The 22687-nt window shown below is 41.5% G+C and overlaps 1 protein-coding gene and 1 long non-coding RNA gene across 10 annotated transcripts in view; one reads left to right on the top strand and one right to left on the bottom strand.

Moving 5' to 3' along the window:
• The first annotated feature begins 1004 nt into the window (after positions 1–1004).
• Positions 1005–12438, top strand: FAM161A (FAM161 centrosomal protein A). Of its 2 annotated transcripts, XM_055816164.1 has the most exons (7): positions 1005–1212; positions 2563–2810; positions 3256–4437; positions 4804–4971; positions 8008–8107; positions 9046–9200; positions 9771–12438. In XM_055816164.1, the coding sequence occupies exons 1-7, from the start codon at positions 1093–1095 to the stop codon at positions 10237–10239; spliced, it is 2442 nt and encodes an 813-aa protein (XP_055672139.1). In that variant the 5' UTR covers positions 1005–1092; the 3' UTR covers positions 10240–12438. The 2 variants fall into 2 exon arrangements, with proteins under 2 accessions (XP_055672139.1, XP_055672140.1); XM_055816165.1 differs by lacking the exon at positions 4804–4971 and having other exon boundaries at positions 1007–1212; positions 9771–12437.
• The window catches only part of LOC114012506 (uncharacterized), a 36793-nt gene continuing 22295 nt past the window's right edge, over positions 8190–22687 (bottom strand). For 5 of the 8 annotated variants that reach the window (XR_003554994.2, XR_003554993.2, XR_003554987.2 and 2 more), the window contains 5 exons: positions 18004–19937; positions 16180–16269; positions 15658–15819; positions 15144–15251; positions 8190–8652 (listed from right to left, as the gene is read on the bottom strand). This is a non-coding gene — a long non-coding RNA (uncharacterized LOC114012506). Of the gene's footprint in view, positions 8653–15143; positions 15252–15657; positions 15820–16179; positions 16270–18003; positions 19938–21269; positions 22618–22687 lie in introns of all 8 variants that reach the window. The other 3 variants (XR_008749171.1, XR_003554991.2, XR_003554986.2) reach the window with 3 other exon arrangements.

The raw sequence follows: 22687 nt of genomic DNA, 5'->3' as shown, positions 1-22687 counted from the left end.
GTCTTCGTTTTATAAATTTGCTGGAAATAAGGTAAACCTTGTTATATTTGCTTTTGTGTGCCACATGCACTTAGCTCTGGAAAGTTTTAACAGCAAATAATTAGCTCCTGTAACATACTCTTAAAAACACCATTGAATTTGCGCTCTAGTGACGTGCTTGCTCGGAGCTGCTTCTATGAAAGTTTTCCAAATTGAGGGGTATTACTCAGTGGTGGAAGCTTTTAGACATCATAAGCTCCACACCCAGCCCCAGATCAGGCTGTTTTCCCCAAGGTGCGTGAAAAATCAAAGTATACTAAAGTATACTATTGTATAATAATGCAAATTACACTGTCTTAAACAAAGTCCTAGAATATCCCTTGAATTGGATTACTGCGTAAGGGAAAGTGACATCCCTTGTTCTGGTCCCTGTGTCTTGGTGCATCAGGTAGTGATGGTGGTAGGGTGAGCTGTAGTGTGGGGGTTCTCGGCTACCAGGGAATTTCACGAGAACTCAGTTTTGAGTTAATTTAGTTTGTTTTTAATGTTACATTTCATAGTTTAGAATAAACATTTTCCAGCTTCTGCTTCCTAGCCTGAGCTGTTGAATGTCCCATAGGACATCCAGCGATGATCTCTTGTAGCTTGGGTGTTAACGTCCATTAAAGCTTGCCTGCCATAGCGCGAACTTCCAGTTCTTGACAAGACTTAGAACAACTGGTGTGTGTGATTTAATCTATTCATCTGCTTCTTTACGGTAAAAATACTCGTAATTCCACTACCATAAACGTGTGGCTCGGTAACGCCTCTGTGCCGAGTTGGGAGACTATTCCCGCCGATCCCGGTTACCCCCGTGCTGGAATCGCTGAAGTACAGACGCGGGGGCGGGAGAAGATGCTGCAGAACTTCGAGGGGCGCAGAGCGGGGCCGGGCGGGGGGAGCGCGGCGCAACCGCGGCCACCTCGGCGGGGCTACCGGGCGCGGGCGCGGGGGGAGCCGGCCCGGGGGGAGCCGGCGCGGGGGGCGGGCAGGGCGGCCGGCGCTCCCGCCGCTCCTCCCGCTGCCGCCCAGGCGCGGGGCGTGGCCCGGCCGCCCCGGAGGCTCCGCCCCGCCATGGAGGCTGCGCACCGCGCCGCGCGCCTGGCCGCATCCTGCGTGCGCCCGCCGCTCCACCCGCGCCGCCGCACGCCCGCCGCGCTGTACGAGCGGGGGCCGCCGCCCCGCGCCGCGCAGGTACCGCCGGGGGGGGAGGGGCAGCCGGGGGGCGCGGGAGGCCTGAGGCCGGGCGATGGGCTCAGCACGGGATGGGAGCCCGCACGGCCTCTCGCTCGCGTCTGCGCCGCTGGGCGGCGACCTGTGGCACAGGCACGCGCAGCCGCCCACCCCCCAGTACACCCACGCACACAGCCACCTGCACGCCCACCCCCCAGTACACCCACGCACCCAGCCACCTGCACGCCCACCCCCCAGTACACCCACGCACCCGCTCAGCCGTACAGCCACGCACCAGTACCCCCTTGACCCACCCACTTGCACACCCACCCACCAGTACCCCCATGCCGCCACCCCCGCGCAGCCACGCAGCGGCGCAGGAACCTGCCCGACGGCCGGGCGCAGCGCCAGCCTCCTCGTCAGCTTGCTGCACCGCGGCGCTCAGAGGGGAGAAGATGCCCGGGGCCGGGCAGGAGCCCGGGTGGCTCCGAACAGGAGGGTCATACGCAGCGTCGGGGAGCGGGTGCAGAGCACTGCGCTCCGTAACGGCTCTTCACATTTACCTCTTTGCTCCTGTAACTCCTGTTGTTAGGTCGCTATGCAGTGGAAAAAAACGAGTCAGAGACTGTTGCAGTGAAAACCTGACAACATAAAGTAATTTTGTTGGAATGTCAGTTTATAAAAATCCCTCTGTGTGAAAAAATATCACTTTAATTTTTGATAAAAAAACCTGTGCTCTTAATTTTTCAAAACACGGTGCTTAGAAATAACACAAAGGAAGCCTTTGTAACGCAGACTAACCTGGTTTGAACAACTTCTCTAACTTCTGTAAGCTTTAAAAATAACTAAAGAACGTGCTTACCTGCAAACGGCTGCAAGCAGCCAGTGTTGGAATCATAAGCTGTGCAGAATCCCTGTTGTTTCACAGTAAATTATGAAAATAAACATTAATACACAAGATATCTAAGGACTTACTTTTAGGATGCTTGTGGAAATGGGAGGCAGAGAAGGTTCTGTTGTGGTTTTGTTTGCTTCTAAATAAGGGCTTTTTTAGAGCTGCATAGTGATCAAGGAAAAATTACACTTTACAAAATAGTTAAACTTTTTTCTTTTATTAAGTTCTTTTGATCTTATTTCCTGGTATAAATATATTCATTACAGGATAGACTTTGGAATTTTTACATGCTTTAAACAGGACCACTAGGATATAAAATATCATGCAGTAAGATTATTCCGTGTAACGCTGCACTTACATTATCTATTTGGTGTTACTGGCTCATTCCTTAGACTTAATTAGGATAAAGCAATGCTAAGAAGCTTGTTCCCCTTTCTTCTAACAGTGAGAAAATTTTACAAACATCTCTCTTCTAGGGTGGTTTTGAGTTGAATTCAAATACCGACAAAGAGCAAACTGTCTCTCAAAACGGAGACTGTGACGAGTGGATAGACGTCTCCAAAATGTGCCATTCAAATCAGGAATATTACCTGAAGCTAGAAGAGTTGAAGAACGCCCACTTGGAGACCATGGCAAAATTAGAAAGTATGTATCGGAATAAACCGCATTTAAAAGGAACACAACCCCTGGACAAGAAAAATGCCGCTTCTAAGAGGTGTTGTAGGTAAGTTTAGCGGTGCCTTATCTGAAGATTTTCAGATGCTTTGCAGACATCTGTAAAACAACAGGCTTTTTTTCTGGGGCTGGAAAGTGTTACTCCCCCCATCTGCTATAAGCAGATAATCACAGAAAAGTTAGTTTTAAGAATAAATGATGCTTATTCACCTTGCTAACGGACTGAGATTTACAAGTGTGGGTGCAGCAGAGACTGGGCAACGTGTTTAGTAGAGCGCAGTGCCTTTTCTTGAGCAGTGCTGACTTGTTCGTGATCGGCACTTACTTAAAACTGTGATCTGGCGTGAGTGCCCAGTGTGCTTCTCTTTTCCCATCTCTTCCTCCTCTACTCATCCCACCAGTGCTGTTAATTTTTGGTTTTAATACCTTAAAGTGGAAGTTTTGCATCACTGTTGGACTGGACCCAAAACAATTTCTTTTTTCCTTTTTTAAAGGCCAACTTGGGAGAAGAGCTTGTATCAGCCTCTAAATTTGCACAAATCCTTTTCAGACTCTGACTTAAGTGATCCCTTAGGCTCAAGCATATCTGATGGGTCTGACAGAGAATCAGTGTTTGAAGAAGATGGTAGTGACACTGAATCATCTGCATTTGCTAAGCAACGGATCGAAAAAATGTGGGATGGGTTCTCTGTGGAAGACTACATCTCCCGCACCAAACACAGCTTACCAAGCTCGCCAGCCTTCAGAATGATACGGAAGAAACAGAAAGCATGGTCACCAAAAGTTACTGTGCCCAGGCCTTTCCAGATGACTATCAGAGAAGCTAGAAAAAAAGAACAGAACGTCAAATCAAAGTCACAGATTGAAATAGAAAAGAACTTATTGAAGAAGCAACTAGAGGAAGAAGCAGAGTGTCAGAAAAAATTTCGAGCCAATCCAGTGCCCGCTGCCGTCTTCCTTCCACTCTACCATGAAATTGTGCAACAAAATGAAGAACGCAGGAGGTCCATGAAAGAGAGAAGCAAACTCAGGCTTTTGGCTTCTCAGAAACCATTTAAATTCATGGAACGAGAGAAGCAAAGGAATGAAATCAGGAAAATGCAGTTAAGAGATCTTTCCACACCTGAAAAGAAAACAAAACTGTTCAAGGCAAAACCAGTTCCTAAATGTGTTTACAGTCCAGCTGTTAATGACAAGCTAAAGGAGGAAGAGCTGTACAGAGAAATCAGGATCAGGATGAGAGCTGAAGAGTTGCTACGTAATTCATCTCTACCCAACAGCAGACTGGCTTTAAAAGGTAATAATAAGAAGAAACACAAATGCGTGGAACCAAGGCAAACACAACACAAACCCCAGATCAAAGCAAGCGTTCCAGATTTTGAACTACTACACCAGAAATTTCAGGAACGGCTCCTGCAACAAAAACAAGTGAAACACCTTACAGTCTGTGAACCTTTCAACCTTCGGACTCCATATATTCCCTCAAACAAGGGGAAGATCTTGAAGGACATCCAAGAGGATGAAGAGAAGTTGAAAGAAACACGCTGGCCGTATGCCTCTCCAAGACGTAAACCGGAAATGAGACATTCGAGTGCAAATTCACCTCTCTCAGGATTCAGAGAATATAAATTGCCAAAAATCACAGAATCCACGAGACGACGGCTGCAAGCCATAAGGTGACTACTTTAGTGACGATCTCCATTTTATATAAACTTTAATAAGAGCAACTTCTTTTGTATTTCTACATATGTAGTTAATAAGGGCTTAATTATAATATAAAACTTAAAATATTTAAATAGAGGACTTAATTAGTACTTATGATTGTTAAAGAAACAGTAGTGCATCTTTCTCAGAACACCCATCGGAAAGGGACAACTGGCTGCTGTTTCCTAGGGTATGTATGCCAGAATCCCTTAAAATGGTACATAGCTTGTGTCCTTTTATGCCAATCGTGTTTCCACCCTGTTTTTCTCTTTTGAATCTCCTTTGGAGTCTTGCTCTTGATTTAAAATCAATTCAGCCTTAGTTTATTTTTCCACTAGGAATTCACTTGAGGAAAAGAGAAAGCTGGAAGAACAACATAAAAGGAACAGAACAAAGCAGAAACAAAGAACGAAAAAACTCCAGAAAATTGTAACAGTTCGGGCTGAGGCCAATGACCCACATCAGAGCCTAGCTCAAATGTCTAAATCCAAATTAAAAACATTAAGGTATTTTGTGCATTCCCCTGAATCCTGAACCTCTCATTCTACATTGTATGTTAAACATACAATGTAAAAAAATAGCATAGTCTAAGTTTACAGGTTTACACATTTGATAAATTATACACTGTACAAGCAGCTAGTTAAAAAAGTGGCCAAATTCCAACTGGGAAATTGTTGCCTGTTCTAATGATTTCGCTCTATATGTTCCACCTTACAGTATTATAGATTAGCTACCAGGAGACTCCCGTGTTTTCTCAGTTGACATACCAACTAACTAGGAAAATTTTAAAGGAAAATCAAAAGGAAAAGGAACAGTGTAGTTACAGAATATCCTTGCGCTGCTGGATTGATGGGTGTTGGTACAACTTCAGTGCTAGCTGTCTCCTACAGTAGCAAAACTGCCACAGTTCACTTTGTGAACCCACTTAAGAAGGGAAAATTGGAGCAGGAATTTTATTTTAACTTGGCACACCTGTCAGCAGCTAACTAGGAAGCTGCTGGTGCTTCGGAGGAGTGGGATCCAAAGTTAACTTTAGCAGAGATACAAAAATTGTTCCGATGTGACTGAGAAAAGTAGTACACAGGGAAAAGCATCCGTGCCTTCTCAGCGTGCGGTAAGCTAGCCGGCCAGGTGGCTCCAGCTCCCTGATGCTGATCTAATTCCGGGAGTGCTGCTTGACCTTGCATTTGTGGCTAATTTAGCCATTGCTGCTTCTTGTTCTTTTTAACCCCGGGGGGGGGGTGGGGGGGTGGGAAATATTAGTCCTGTTTGACTGAGTCTTTAGTGAGGTTTATAATTTGCCTTGGCATGGTGGCACTGCAGCAGTACCGTCCATGTAAGGCGCTGTTAGGTGCAGACAGCGAGAGGTACCGACTGCTCTGCACCTGCTGCTTCAGGCACAGGCAGGATTCTTGGGCAGTGCCTGTGAATCCTAATTCCCAGTAACCAGGCACATTGCCAGTAACTGACAGTAGTAGGGCAAAACACTATGAGGGTGAATGGTAAAGAGATAGGCCTGATTACAAGAGTCATAGCTTGGATTAGCAACTTCTAAGCTACCATACTAAATTCTAAGGCATTTTGAATGCGGTTCAGGACAGAGATCGTTCTGAAATGAGGGTGGAGGCTAGGGCAGTCTTTGTGGCTGAGTTGAAAGGTTACAAATAAGGTTTCCTCATTTCTTTTTTTGCTTTACACTGGTCTCTTCTTTCTGTATAGCTCAAACAGAAAACTGTGGATATATTCTTAACAGACTTTAAACTCTGGGCTGTTATAAGCAAACTTGCTAAAATAGTGCAGCACCGCCTGCGAGACAATACTGCAGGTTGTTCCACCAGCAAACTTTCTAATGGTTATTCACCACCAATGTTGCTTCACTGTGACCAGAAAGAGAAAATGGAGCAGGAACTGAAGCACGTGCATTCTCACCTGCTGAAAGCATGAAGTGGAGTGGCTCAGCCGGGATATGCTAGAAGCAGCGCTGTAACAAGCATTTTGCTTGGCCACAGGGGCAGCCAGTGACTATCCAGCGTACACCTGCACCCGCCTACAGCCTCCCCCAAAGACAGCTGAAGCCAAAGCACACACAGAAAGCAAGCAGTGGTCTAGGAGAAGCAGGGCTTACACAGGGTCCTGGAGAGCAGAGATGCAGTGGTAGAGATGCAGGTTGAAGAGGGCAGTCCCTTCTAACTATTTTGTTAGTCAAGAGCTGAAGCACAATTGCTTTTGTAACATGACCAGCAGATACTGTTAATAACAGGAGCTTTGTAATTTAAGTGTCCTTGGGCAGACGATCTGCTGACTCTAGGACAGAAGCAGAAAATAATTTGAGTTACGGTAGCAGAGCGGACAATTAAGAGAGACAGTGGGTGTGTTTACAGGTTTGATTTGAGTTCGTTCAGCAGTGAACTCCACATTAAGTATTTAGCTTAATCAGATTTCAAGAGTATTGTAAAACACTCATGCTTAATTCTTGTCTGCACATAAAATTATGCTATTACAAAGCAAGATTACTTCCCTAGTGCTGATGCATTAAGGCTGGTACAAGTGCTTAACTTGATAATGCTTATTTCAGCATAGGCTGGGTAATAAGGTATATTAATGTAAGTGCTTTTCTAACAGATAATTAGGTTTGTAGAAAGCCGCCTGAGAGAGCAAGCAAGTAGCAACAATGAAGTTCACTCCCTCAGAATGGTGAATAACTTGCCTTAATGCACAGCCGTATTGCAGAAATTCAGAGGATGGCAAGGGAAAGAGGCAGGAGGAGACAGAAGTGTAAAATGCTCCCTAGTTCTCATACTTGCCCTTAAGTGTCTGATTTAGTAATGCTAGAGCTGGCCCAGTACAGAGGCATCATCACAAAAACGTGTCTTTGACACACACCGAGGATTACAGCCCACGCTACCTGGATTATCTAGTGCTTGCTATGATCTGAGATACCATTTCAGTTGAGGAATCAACAGTTTCATCATCCTTCTATACTGATTGGGCCCTTGAAAAACCAACTAGGGAAAAAAATCATACTGTGATCGAGAATGGGCCACCCCTCTTGTGAAACAGACTGGTTAAAGTAGCAGTATTCTTATCGTCAAACTTTACCTTAAAGTCCTGATTTTTATTTAATAATACTAATTTCTGTCTAAAATTCTGTTTTGTTTTGCTTAGAACAACTGCAATATGTCGGTATGAAGTCAGCATTTAAAAAACCCTAAGTATCCAAATTAAAAAAAACCCACTTAGTACCCAAAAAACCCCAAAGAATGCAAACTCAGGCAGCCTCTCTTTAACCTCACTAGCCAGGACCTCTCTGCTTATCCAAAGTGACTACTCCAGAGACAGTTTTGTTCAGTACTTAGAGGCAAGCAATTACTGTAGACAGTGAGACAGTATACCTCAGACCCTGTAACCACCATAAAATAATTTACCTTTTATGTGTCTTTAAGTAGGGTAATATTTAGTTTGTTATGAGCAATTTAGCTGCTGTAGAAAACTACTTGTATGATAAATTAATAATAATTTCTCTTGTGCTCTATTTCCCTTAGGAATTATGAGAAACAGAGAATGCAAGAATATTTGCAAGAGTTGCAAGAAATGGAAGAAAGAGTAAACCAAAGGCCGTTGCTCTTTGAAAGAGTCACTCAGGTTGTCTTGCTTCTGTATTACTTCTTAAACTTACCTTCAAATACTGCAAAAGACATTTTAGTCAAACATTTTTAGAAGATATCTAAAAAATACTTTTCACACCAGTATTAGCCCATTTTAATCTCTGCTGCCCCATCTCTGTATAAATATTACTAAATTTTGTAATTAAACATTCATGGCATGTTTGCACAGGGAACCGAGATGACTGTTGTAAATATGTTGTCCGATAGGGTTATCATGTGATAACTGAAAACACAACAAAAAGTTACAGCAGAAATGTGAGAGGTTTAAGCTGGGAAAGAAGTGATAAGAAATTAGAGTCTACTGTAAAGCTCAGGTGCAGCATATTTTTCTGTTTCCATTTCAGTACGACCATGTGCTGGTAGTGTGGGCTCTGCCCCGTTTCCAAACCCAGAGAGGCAGCAAGTCATAGATCGCTGGTTCCCTCGTCCCTTCTGGCTGTGTGGGTTTCCTGCTCTGCCATCGCTGCGGGGCAGGAGCATCTGCGTAGATTGGAGGGCGAGTCCTCCTCACTTCGATACTACCTGCAGGAACAGAATTTACACCCTCAGTTTCAGAGGCAGAGATACACATCTATGTAATTTGTTAAATAGCGCTGTAAGAAGGTTAATCAATACTGCTTTTTAAGGGCATTTTTTCTACATGTCCACATCTTCCCCTCCTCCCTCACCGGCTATATACAGAATACATAACTCTTCATTAGCCAGTAGGTGCAGGGAGCAAACCAGATTTAGGTACAGAAAAGGAAAATCTGGTGTAAAGTTTTCAAGTATTGTTTTGCCATTCTTCCCTGCAGTGTATAGTCATTCAACTCATCAGATGCAATTAATGAGAGAGAGTATTAATATAAAAAAAGTATCGAAAGACAGGCATTTAATGCATTTAGGTAACACATAACCATTGTGGTTTTCCTACAGAAAAATGCCAGAATAGCAGCAGAAAAGCATTATTCTAACAGACTGAGAGCACTGGGGATATGCCCAGAGTTTGTTTCAAAGAAAGGACAAACAACTAAATTGCTACAATGCTCCAGTTCTGAAGATTTTAGTATCTCCACTGATGCCAGAGAAAGGTAGAGATTACTGAAGGCTTTCTCCCCCCTCCCCATCCCCCCCCGTCCCCACGTAGCTAGTAACTAGAAAGTAATTTTTGATGTGTAGGTTTGGTTTTTTTTTTAATTATTGGTAATATTTCCCAGGTAAATATTTGACTAGGTAGTTAGCTTTACTATCGTTAGCAATAGTATGTATTTTTTATTGGTTTTCCTGAATTAAATACTGTTTCATGAAACAGAGCGAGCACTGGATATGTTTACGTAACACACCTCAAAGAAGAGCGAAGAAAAGCATTTTTTATTTGTTCCTTTCACCAAAAATTCTGGCAGGTTGCTAGGAAGTCACTTCATTCTGCACTACTTTCACTGATATTTTTTTCTTAAAAAGAAGAAATATATTAGCAATACTGTTGAGTTACTTTCTAGCATAAAAGGAGACTCTAGTGTCCCCACCTTCCCTTTTATCTCCCTGGTTCCACCCCAGCCAAGTCTACCAGGATTTGTCCTAGATTACCTGAAAGTAGTTTAAAACCTACTTGAAAGCACCTAACCTGAAAATAAAATCACATGTGCAAATTGTCTTTTCAGAGTTGTCAAAAATAAAGTGAAAGAAAAAGAATCCTTTGAGGAAGCAGCTAACAGCAGTCCTCGGTCTGAGCAGTCCTGTGAGGAGGAGGAAGAGGAGAGAGAGAAGAGGAAAGGCATCAAAACTTGCACCCGGGATGGCCAGTCCAGTGAGCTGGAGGGTGAGGAAGAGGCGAGAGCCAGCCCTTCTGCTCATCAGCCGTGCCATGCAGAGGAGGCTGGGCCCAGCCCCTCCTCTGACCAGCACCCTGAAGAGGATGAGGAGAAGGAAGAGGAAGCAAAGGCAGGCATGTCACTTGGCCATTCCCAAGAGGAAGAGGAGGAGCAGTCAAGATCCAGCTCTCAGTCTGACCAGTCACATGAAGAGGAAGGTCAGTCTGATGCTGAAGCGGAGGGTGCCTTCAGATATGAGGATGAGGAATATGAAAATTATGATTCAGAAGAGAAACCCAGCGATGACGAAGCTGACTGAGAGGGGGGCAGGCAGGACAGCCTGGGCTCAGGAACCTATTTCACTGCTGGCAGTGAAACGGACACCAAAGAAAAACTTGGTGCTTCGCTACCGATACACAATTCTGTGAATGTAAACCTCGTAGCTTAACAGTCTTTCCAGCACAGAAATTGTGTCTATTTTCCAATAAGACAGATCAAGTTACTAATTTCCACCAAGAAAAGAATTTACTTTTGTATTAGTCTTCTTTATTCTAGTCTTCTGTGACTGCAATTAGTGTACCTCTGTTCATAAAATGAACTGCAACCACTGTTTAATAACAATGTCTTGCGTGCTGTGTTGGTAAGTACTCGGGTCTTATGTCCAGCTCTTTTGACATGCGGGCAAAGCCAGATGAGCGTTTGGAGCAGCAGTCTGCCATTACCAGTGCTTCCCAGTCTCAGGTATTTCAGTACTCCTGGGGTCTGTTCCTGCAACACCTGGGATGGCAACGAATAGACGAGGGTTTGTTGTACAGGCCCTCAGAGTGGTTTTAGCAGAGCAGCTGCTAGGAAGACAACTTGTGCAGTCAGACAATATGGCCAAAGCTGATCTGTTCAGCTCCTCCCTCTTCTTCCCCGGGGGTTTGTCTTCTGCCCGCTTCAGTGAGCTGAATCGGCTCAGTGATGGGTCAGCTGAATGCCAGGGCCAGAAAAGATCACTGGTTTTGGAGGAAACAAGCTGTTTTATCAATTCAGCTACTTCCTCTAACTGAAGTATTAAAGAGTATTGCAGTTGCTCTCCCTATAGTGAAGAAAATGCCTAGAATGCACCGAGAGGAGCCACTTAAACTTTCACAAAGAATTTTAACACTCACAAGTAAGGCAGAGGAGTCAGTCAGCAGAATAGCATTTATGCTGCAGATCTTGTATGACTACCTAACCAAACCCCAAAACTGTTCTTTCAACTCCTTTTGTTTTGAAGAGCTCTTCCCGTGGATCATGTAAAATCATTCTGCATAACATAATAACAAACGCTGACGTTAATATTCAAATTTCTTTATTGAGACAGTAAACATACACTGTAAAGAGAGAATCTTAATACACCAGGGGAAAATGCAGCCCAAGCAGCTCTAGTTGCATGGAAGTATGGAAATAAGTGCTTTAGTACCTTTTCTTACACACTTGCTACTCAGGACTTAGCTGCTACACAACAAAGAATGAAAATAGAAGGGTTTTGTTTTTTTCTTCTTTATGATAGTAGCACCTTCTCCTCCTATGACTAGCTTTCTTGCTACCCTGTCATATGCAGTGTTAGGAAAGAATGCATCCACATAATACCAGACCACAAACAAGGATTGCAAGCAAGCCTCGTCAGGACAGAGTATAACGCAGCATTGCACAGGTGCTCAGAACCTGTTCACTGAATAGTAAATGCATTTGTTAACACTACCAGGTTTGAAAAAGCATCTGCAATGACTAACAACAGGGATTATTTTTTATTTTCTTCCTTGCTGCATGCAAGAGCATTAGCTAAATCTGTTATTATTTCCTCCTCCTGACTTTGAGAAACTGTGTAACAATGTTTGGAATTTTTTAAACGTTATTACTTTTATTTATTTTTGAAGTGTGAGCATAATTATTGTGAATGTGAAACATTTTTTTACTTAAATAAAATATACATTATATACATGTCATAAATGAAAATATGAATCATTACTTCATAAGGAAAATAGCTGTTTACAATCTCTAGTTATACCTGACAGCCCCACAATACAAACTTGAGGTTGGTTTGCTTGTCTTTGTCCGTGTTCTGTAATTCTGTACAATATGTTATTGAATTCACAGTTACGTATTACTGATTCTTGTCTCTATGGGAAATCAGGTTTTTTTGAAAGAAGGCAGAGGAGCTCTAAATAATGGGTTGGGGTTTTTTTTCAAACATTACTTGAAGATTTTTTTCCTCAGAAAAAAGATCAAGTTTCTAAGATCTGACAGCACTCAACTAAGTGTTGTAAAAGAATAAATATGTAATTGTTGAACTGTTAATACAGAGACTGAAAACATTACTAGGACTCCTTTGAACTGGAAGTAACAACAAATGCCCTTTTTTTTTTTAAAGGTTTTAGGAGGAGTTAGGGACCTATGTATAACTTAGATTGGGTTTTTCACCAATTTTTTACTATATTAACCTTAACAATAACCAAATTAATGAACACTGATAAATATGATACAACAAGGACAGGGCAGTACAGCTTTTGGAGGTTATGTCTCGACTTTTTTAGCATTTCCAAAAAACTCAAGCAGAATCATGTGGACTAAAGGGATCCGACTGACACTTGGTTTACCAAGAATTTACCAAGGTTAACCTAGATTTCCAGGAAGTATTTGACACAATTTGCTATCAAGGGATCTTAAAGAAACCAGCCTGATTGTAGGAAAAGAAAGGTCTTCATAAATTAGTAACTAGTTAAAAGTTTAGGAAAGAAAAGGTCAGTTTTCACAGTGTAAATGCAGTTATTGGCAGACATGCAATGAGATTAAGACTGTTCAGCGTACTCCGAAGGGATCTGTCGTATCCATTCCAAAGAGTTTGCTGAGGCCACAGAGTTATTCAATGCTGTGAAAAAATGAAAATGACTGTAAAAAAATGCTGAAGGATCTTATGAAAATTACAGAAGTTTTAATAAGTGCAAATAAATGCACATGAAGGTAAAAAAATACTCCTAAACTATATAGTACTATAAAATGAAACAAAGCAATTACATCTTGAATACTGTGTGTGGTCCTGGTCCTCCCATCTTAAAAGGGATTTATTATGTAATGGGAAGAAGGCAACGAGAATGATCAAAGATAGAGAATGGTTTTTATATGACAAGAAGGTAGTTTGGTTTTCATATGACAATACATAGTAGGATTCTTTAATTGGGAAAAGATTGCAGAGTTCAAACTTTGAGATATTAAAGGAACCATTTATGAAAATCACTTTGAGCAGCACAGATTTTGAAAGCGGAAGAATAATGAAACTGCAGTCAAAAAAAACATTCAGAAATTGCATTACAAACAAGAAAAGGGTAAGTGTGCCAATAAGGAATTAAAAAGGAAAGAAACAGCAAAGAAAAATCACAGATGACAGAACAAAAATGGCGAGAGACAGGTCAGGATGAATTAAACCCCATGAAGCAAAGTACACCAAAGAAAAATTCTTCAGACAAAGAATGAGGCACATACATCACACTGTCATGGGATATTTTTTGGACTGGCCTATTGTTCCAGTCATCATTTGATCTTCTTTTATTTTTCTGGCAGGGAGGATGGTTTAAAGCATAGACAAAACAGGAAAAAACTAATAGGATTGTGGCACTGAAAGGAAATTTTTTTTTAAGGAAAAAAAACCTGTACCTTCAACATGAAAATCCAAATCTAGGATTTTGGTAAATTACAGGATGCAGGGTAGTACCATAGAAAGGAAAATAGAATATGCGGTACTTCCTGTCAGAAGTCAAAATGTTTTGATGCAATTAACATGGAGGAAAAAAGATATCATTTGGTTCATAAAAGACGATATAATACAACATTTTAAGGTAAAAAGCCCATTACAGGAGAAATGATGCAAGTTGTACTTTCAGGAAAGCCACCTAGCAGGACTGAGAAGAACAGAAAAGTTTCTCACAGATTACTGAATATTCTGTCTTTAATATTTTAATTAATGGCCACAGCACAGAAGTAGAAACATGTTCAAAAATTTGCAAAGAAAATGAGAAAGGTGTATCCAAAAACAGGTTTAAAAATACCACAGGGGAAGAAGAAGATAACTTCACATGTAGACTGCAGTATTAAACAGTAATTTCTAAACGCAAGAATAACATTTTTTTAATGGAAATTCATCACCTGAAGCTCTAAGGAGAAAGACCCAGGTGACTTGTTGAGCAACAGATATTGTACCACAAAATGTGATCATAAAAAAAGGTGACAGAATCAAAGGATATGGCAGACACGGTATTTCCAGCAGGACTGGAAATACTTTTATGTCTTTTATGTCCACAAACACTGCAGATCCCATTCTGGGTTTCTGAGTGATTCTCATGGTACTGAATATGAGCAATAGCCTTGGTTGGAAATTCTGTACTAAGCCTCCCACTGCGTATCTGCTTACACCCGCCAACAGGTTCCCACAGAGATAAGCTGTAGCCGTATCCACCGCGCTGGAGAAGGCTGGTGTTACAGCCAGTCTCAAGGGTCAGCATTATCACTCGGCTGCAAGGCACTGGCTTGCAAGTGGGGATACACATCCCAGGAAAGGGATACAGATCCTGGAAGTGTAGTGCTCGCAGGCAGTGCAGTTGCTATGAAAAGGCTCTAATATCTGGCAAGCCCAGGCTGAAAATGGTCATAAGGTCATAGGACCTACACTGTAATAAACCATCTGTGTTTGCTGAAGTTTAGAGACATCGGAAATGGTATGTTTTTAGCAGTAGCAAATTCTACAGGAAAAGGAATATCACTGTCAAGTAAACCAAACAGAGGTACAAGGCCCACAGAGAAATAAGGATTACTTTTAAGTTACAGCCACATGCCGTGCCCTGTGTGACTGTTCAGCACCCACACCTAAAATACTCATTTTAGGACTAAATACAGTCCTAAAATATTAATATTGACAGGTTGTACATCAAGCCTACTTATATGTATATTTTTATATATTTCTAACTCGATATATAAATATTTCTTTCTATTTATATATAATCTAACTCAATATATAAATATAATATTAAATATAAATCTTGAAAAACAGGCTCCAAAAGCACACTCCCTAGCTGGACTCCAGTGAGGCTATGGGAGCAAGAAGAGTTGCTACTGTGAACTGTTAAACAACATCTTGAGCTTTGGGCAGCCAATCACCCCTCTTTTAGGGGTGTTTCTACCTTTTGGTTTGCATTCCAAATTTACCTGCATTTCTCAAGCATTCTTCATATGTACGATAACACTTCCTCTAGAAACCATCTTCTCATGTACATAATTACCATAATATCAAGCAGGATGTTACGTTCTTTTTTCCTTTAAGAAAAAAAAAAGTTACATCACCACCTTTTACAGCTGCTCCAAATGAAGAGAACAACAATATAATTCAACTTTTTGAAAAAAAAATGTTTGAAGTCATCACTATTTTGAAATTATTTAATTATAGTCTCATTCAGAATCCTCAGGCTGCTGGAATGACAGAAAGCAAAATATTTGCCTGAGCTTAGCAGATAATAAGCACTATAAAGATCAAAATATATATTAAAAATTATTTCTAAAAGTATGTCTATACAGTTGCCCACAAATTTAAGTCAAACATCAGTTTTGTATGCAAAACACATTTGTGCAGGAATACTAACTAGTCCATTATTACAAGTTAGAGCAGCTGCAAATGTTAGCATGCAGATAAAATTGGAAAGGGTTTGATGTCTGTCCTCCTCACCCTTCAGTGGAATTTCAGTCTTAGATCTGTGGTTGTATAGTATTTTGAGAATCACCTGGCTTTAGGAAAGAAAAAGCCCTTGCACACTCCAGCAAAACTCAAAATTGCTTCTTTCTTCAATAGGAATTTCAGGTGTTTGAGGAATGTCAGATCAGAACAGACCTGCAATAGTATCAGAAAAATATTAGTTCTGTATTGAGCAGTAACAGTATTAAGAGGCTTCCACTGTGCTAAGTGTGCACAAACACACAGAAAAAAAAAACCAGTCCAGTCTTACTGGGCATCTCTGCATATTTCAGAGGAAGTACCTCATTTTTCACTCTCAGAGTAAATCCTTTCATAGCCAGCTGTGCATATAAAACAGCTTGCTTGTGCCCAAAGAGCACAAGCTCCGTTCTCCCCATGCTTTATTTTCCTCCCTGTTTTTCAGACACTTTCACTGACCCAAATTAACTTACTAAAACAGCCCAGCCAAATGGAGGGGGTGAGATTAGGAGATGACAGGGACAAGCAGGACTTCACCTTTTTCATGCTGGCCAGTTACAATCAGCATCTCAAAGAACTGCATCCCAGGAATAGCCACATGAGAAAATCCCTCCTATACTTAAGCCGCTGTAGTTCAGAGAAGGCAAACATTAACAGGCAAGAAATACTGTTGTTTAATGATAATTAAGACTGTAAATGACCCCATGTTTAATTTCATGAACACAAATGGTATCATGAAAGCCAGTTGTCAACAGAACTCAAAACAAGCGTATTTGCACTTGCACGACTCAAAACTTGCTACTAATAGTTAGAGCTTTCTAACAATAAGCCGATTACTAACAATAGTTAGGCAGGTTCACAAGAAGGTTAGTAAGATTAAGCAGGTTACCAATTAACAATAAGGAACCACACAGCTAACACAGCTAGGAAATTTGAGTTGCCAGCATAACGAATTGTTACAGACCATCCCATTACCACATTCAGATCATCACTGTCTTTTCAAACATAGCCTTCCATACATACAGATGTACATGGTTCTCACAAAGGGTTTTTTAATGCATATTATATATGCATTAGATATATATATATATAATTATACTTTTAAATGAGTATTTTAGGCCATCTTACATTTTCTAAAATGGATGAAAGATACACAAGTGATGTTTGTAATAAGCAGTAGAAGCAAATAAAGAAAAATCAGCTCTTATAGCTGTTTGTGTGTGTGTGTGTGTGTGTCATTCATTGAATTCAGCTCTGGGGAGCTCAGTCCAGTAACAACTTTATCCCTGAAAGTACTGGAATTGCCAAGGGCACCACCACAGCTAGCCAAGTGATGAGCTCTCAGGTCTAACGCTCAAGGGGCCACGCAAACAGCTAGGTGTGAGTTAACATATTGCTTGTTGATGGCCATTTTGGGGTTTTGAACTCCAAAGAGTTTTCTAAGGAAAAAAAAGCAATTCCAAATATTACACAGCAGAATTTCAGCACAAAGCGCTAAGGCTAGTCTGGCTGACACCACAGGCCTGCTTATCATGCCATTGCAAAATATCCATTATTAAGAAATGGCTATCAATGGGTTCATAAGGTTTATGATACTGCAAAACTGTGATACCTCCTGAGGCAGTCAGACCAGAAGCACGTGAGTATCAGAGCTGAGATACTAAGCAGTTAAGACTTTAAATAAAACTCAGAAAATAAATTTGCAGAGTCACCCACTATGAAGACTAGAAAAACCTCTTATTTTAAATCCTTGTCCATTTAGTTTCCTCAGTCAGAATTTCCCATAGCCCTTGCTTGTTAACTAGATACATAGTTTATTCCTGGGTGAATTCCTTTCTCCTCATACCCTGTTAAGGCTGATTTAATTTTGGCCTAGCAAGCTGAAGCTGAGTTTAACCCTCCTCGTGTAGCTGGCTGGGTACCTGTTTGCCTGCTCCAGCTTGTTTCTAACCCTGAGAACTAGCAGCAGAACTACCCATGCAGCACACAGGCTTGCCTGTCCACACAGCTCCCTTTCCTCCCTTTCCCACCGAAAGGCAGCTCAATGTTGCACAGAAATAGCCTTCAGCTTCAAACCAGCCGTGCAACTTCACTCATGGGGCTGAGCAGCTTCTGAAAGGAGTATCTAGACTTTTCTAATTGATTGTAACAGCTAGAGCCATTCCTCACTGGATAATAAAAGTGCATGCATAAAATAATGAAACTGTTTAAAACTGAGACAGCCAAGTTGCACCACTGCTTTCAGAAGCCAATAATCACCAACCACATGCCAACAGTTTTGAGTCTGGGGCAGAACAAATTTATCTCAGTGACTGACCATGTTTCTGAGCACAGGCAATGATGCCTCTGCAATCTGCATACCTGACCCAACATCCACTGGTCTCTGCTGGGAAGCTGGTAACCTTGCTCCATTCTCATGAACAGTTGAGGCCAAGCTACGCGAGGGAGATTTTCTCAAGGGCTTCCTGCAGTTCTCTCATCTTCTCCAGAAGCAAACTGTCCTCTGTTCTTACTGGCCAAACCAGATGTGCGAATACATTAACACATTAAAGAAAATGCTATCCACCAAGATCTTTATGTTTCTGAAGTTACTTACAAAGCACAGGGATATTGCACAATGATGCCACTTCACAATGGCTGGAGACATCATTATTTCTAAATGAGATTTAGCTACAGAATACCCAGTCATTGATACATTTAGCATTGATGAGGCAGCAAATATACTGGGTAATATTCATCATCATATAAAGAGTAACTATGAAAAAGTTCTCAGTTTTATTCAACAACTACTGCTCTTTTAGACAGTACAATACCAAAGCCTACTGCCTGCCCTCCTTACTCTAACGTAGAACCAGCAACTATAAAACATGGGGCAAACTCCACTTTAGGCCACACAGCTGAGCTCAGCACTATTTACCTGTGAAACACACTCAGTTTAACACTAAATGGAAAGAAAATCCACCTTGGAAGTTGTTTCTGTGAAATGAATCCCTGCATAACTCCTCTCTCCAGGACAGCGTTGCCACATCCTAAAGGAATTTCCATCCCCTGCAACCGCTGGCAGCTGAAGGGGATGGAAACCTAAGTGGGGACTGTCCAGGTACGCCAAGGACCATCCAGCATGCAGCCTACAGAGCACTTTCCACCCCATTCTCACAAGGCCTGTATCTTGACAAAGACAACTCCTACAAAACCTGCAAAAAGCTTTTAATTCCTCAGGTAGAAGACATTCTGGAAGGACAAGTATTAGGATAAAGAACAAAGTCTGTAGATGAGATTCCTAATGTCACCAAAACCTGGGACTACAACTCCTTAACAGCAATGTAGTATTAAGAAGCAGGCATTATTTACTGCAGTGCCGGATGCACGGGGGATCGCTCCACCTAACGTGCATCCCAAACTATTTCACAGGTCCCATTTTATGTCACATAGCTATACAGATTCACTACATTTCCCAGAATTATTTGCGTATGTACGAGTCTTCCCGGGACCTTACGGTGTCCTTTTATGGCTGTGCAGTTAGGCCTCTAGGTGGTTGTCTTGATGGTCTGTGGTCATTACTTCCTCTTCACTCCTCTTCATCCCATGGTTCACTCTGTGACCCCCTAGATTTGGTACACATCCCTTATTTGGCATTTCTTCACAAACCATAGAACCAGCTCGGCCTGGTTTTGCTGCTACAGATCCTCTCTTATCACTTAACACATTCCTTGACTAAGATAAACACTTCCTTACATGGTTAGTAGCTACATACAAGAACTACAAGGCCTAAACAACAGCTGGCCCAAGGACACAGCCAACCTGCAACTAAAAGCTAGTTTCTCTACATAATCCAAACTTCCACAGAACTCTTTTATTTGCTCCTTTTCTTTTAAGGATTCATAGTTTTATAGCTATGATCCTCTTTTCTAAATACATTCATCTCTAGAACAAAGGTTCATGCAGCAATTACAGCATTGTATCATTAAAGGTTTCTCCAAACAGAGCGCAAAACAATCCAAAGAAGCTGCACAGCAGAATTTGTCTGCTTTCATAAGTCACCTTGCAGGAAACCAAGCAGTTTCCATGATGTGGTAAGATTTTGGTTAGTTTGTTGTTTGGGTTTTTTTAATAACAATTTTAGAAAAACTTCAGTAAAACACATTATCTAAACAACAGCATAGAGATGCTGAAAATATGCTTCCCTTTTCTGCTGCGAGTTGTATTCCAGCCTAACTCACCACCACAAGAGCCCCTTTCATACAGTACCCATTCAACACAGCCTTCAGCTCTGCTATTTCCTTCAGGCAGGCACCCTGTAAAATAAAGGAAAAGATTTAATTTGATAAATTATTTGCAATTTGTGCATATAAGTCTGTGGATACAATTCACTCACCATAAACAAGAGCAAAGGACTGAGTCAGCATGACATACTTGATAAAGTACTTGTGAAATTTTTTTCTTAATCAACCTGTGCTTTCACAGAAACGTTTGAAATGAATTGAAAGTTTGCTTCTAAAAGTTTGCTTCAGGTGAAAAGGACCAGTCCCTTTCCTCTCTCCTGACCGTTTACTATTGAACAGGGTCTGAGGCGTGTAAAGTGCAGATCAAAAAGTCCTTCTGAGCACCCAGCAAGCCTATTCACCTTGCTAAAATAGTAGAAATAATCTTAGCAAAACACTCCACACCACAACAAAAGCTCTTCCCAGCCATTTTGGTGAGCAGCAGGGCAAGCACAAGGGGAGGGAAGATCAGATGACTGCCAATAAGGCGGGAGAAGTAAAGAACAAGATGAGTTGTTAATTTGTCTCAGTCATAATGTACAAGCACATCCCAAGCCTGCATTTCTTATTTTTTGTTTACTGCACAAAAATCACTTCTCAAACACATGGAGGGATCTGACTATCATTTTCCCCAGACTTCTGATATAAGCCTAGCACAGATATTTTACAATAATTTTTAAAATTTTACCTTTGTTGTTCATTAAGACTTTTCCTTTCTACAAAGAACAGCTGGAAGGTGCAGGTCAAAAGACAAAACCGTGTACACAGAAACAACTTTTTCACCAGCAAGACTGTGTTGCTGGAAGACATATTCAGCTACAGCTTCCCCCACCTCTGACCCCCTTAATGTCAAATACAATTTTGCCAGTAGCTGCATAGGGTACACAGTGGTATACCGGTGTGCCCCTGGAATTCCTCAACTGAGTGCAGCCTTAGCGCCCACAAAAGAGGCTGAACAGACAATATTTGTGTTTCTGCAGCACCTACAGTATATCATCTTGTCTACAGTTGGACTGCAAACTCCTCACATTGTCCTGCCACAGTCACGGAATTAATGGTTTTTGAGGTACAAGCAAACAGTCCATTCTCCCCTCTAACAATGGCCAAAACCCTTTAAAATTTAGAGAAAAGGAAACAACAGCAACCCACCAAAACCACACCCTCCCTCCCCACAAAGCTGGAGGAGATAAAATGAACAGAGAACTAAAGATTTTAGTTCTCCCCTGACTCCTCAAATCAGTTTAAGCCTTCCAAATTTCTACAAATTTTCACTCAGTTTAGTTTCCTGATCTGTTCCCTTGCTAACCATGCCGCTTCTGCCATCACAGGGAGAAATGTGAATAATAGCAAAGAGGAAAAACCAACCTCCTTCAGCAGTAATACCAGCCTGACGTGTGTGAAAGCCTCCCTGAAGACTACAATGCCGTGCAGTCACAGGGGTCTGTTTGGATCAACTGGCTGTATGGAAAAACAGGAGAACCAAAACCAAAACCCCGCCAACCACTCCCCACTAAAAAAAGCAACAACAACAACAACAACAAAAATCATTGCCAATGGCAGATTGATGTCTTTTAGCAATCAAAATCAAGATTTTCAATTCTGGAGCAAATCTGATTTTCCACGAAGAAAGTATTCGTTTTAAGAGAAGTGTCCTAACAGAAGAGATAGGCAAGCTTACATTCCAAAGGATACAATAACTTTCCACACAGAAACTATGGCAGTCTTTTAGGGTTTTTGCTCATTTGTTTTGTTTGGGGTTTGGGTTTTTTTGGAGGGTGGGTGGGAGGGGATTGTGTGGGGCTTTTTTAGAACTTCCTGCAGCACAAGCTTTTTGGATTCTGTATCCCAGACATTTTGCTACAGAATGCCTACTTATGTCCCAGTCACACAAAGAACAATCATAACAAAAAGTATTGTACTCTGTACTATAAACACTGGTAGAGTGAAATAGAAAGACTAATGAAAAAAATAATTAAAAATAGAACTCTTTTCTTTCCAAAGGAAATAATGTTATTTTTACCCCAGCATCTTTGTCATTGTTATAACAATGGTTCATTTTAGGCCATATCTCACTGCACTTAGAATCAGGAAACCCTGGTACAAATGTGCTACAGCACCCTGGGCTTTGTTCGCACTGTATGTCTGGGACAGCACTGCAGATTCCAAGGGACTTGCTAGAGGTTAACACAGCTTTTTCAGGGGGTAAGTTTCCCTAGAGCACAACTCTGACAACACCTGCAGGACTGGAGAGCTCTGCAGGTTATGGAAAGTGAAGGTGACTTGTTGGAACATCTCAACTCTCTAGATGAAGTCATCCATTTTGCAATGGGGCAGGTTCAGCGACCAACTGCTGATGAGGCCCAGATCCCAGTTTGATACATGAGGGATACATGGCAGAAAAGCACTCAGCAGCAGATTTCCAAGCATTCTTACTCCTAGCAACACCCCTACCTTTGACTTTACAGGAACGGTAAGAATTCAGTTCTCAAGATTTGACTTACTAGAGGAAAAAAATTCTCCCACCCCCCTTAGTCACACAGCAGTATTGTGACCTGCAGACTCACAGCCCTGGAGAACATGGAAGTGTTAGGAGGTCTTAACTGCTTCCCCCAGCGTTTTGCCATGAAGAATACATCTTCACTACCAGCAACATAGTGTTTCTCTTTGCACTGTAGCAAATCCAAAGTTTACATTGAGGTTGTATGCTTCTCTCCTAACAGGAACACCAAAATATCACGTTAGTTTTGTTTTTTTTTTTTTTACTGTACAAAGATAAAAGGTTG

This window comes from Falco peregrinus, chromosome 11 (assembly GCF_023634155.1).
Source record: "Falco peregrinus isolate bFalPer1 chromosome 11, bFalPer1.pri, whole genome shotgun sequence".
In the NCBI taxonomy this organism is placed as follows: domain Eukaryota; kingdom Metazoa; phylum Chordata; class Aves; order Falconiformes; family Falconidae; genus Falco; species Falco peregrinus.
This window is presented reverse-complemented; position numbering and strand designations above follow the sequence as displayed.

What these genes read in the sequence shown, in the direction of transcription:
- FAM161A (XM_055816164.1), top strand. Translation starts at nt 1,093, where the DNA reads ATGGAGGCTGCGCACCGCGCCGCGCGCCTGGCCGCATCCTGCGTGCGC. An exon ending in TCCAAATTAAAAACATTAAG is followed by an intron (nt 4,972 to 8,007) that starts GTATTTTGTGCA and finishes TATTTCCCTTAG; the next exon opens with GAATTATGAGAAACAGAGAA. An exon ending in TCCACTGATGCCAGAGAAAG is followed by an intron (nt 9,201 to 9,770) that starts GTAGAGATTACT and finishes TTGTCTTTTCAG; the next exon opens with AGTTGTCAAAAATAAAGTGA.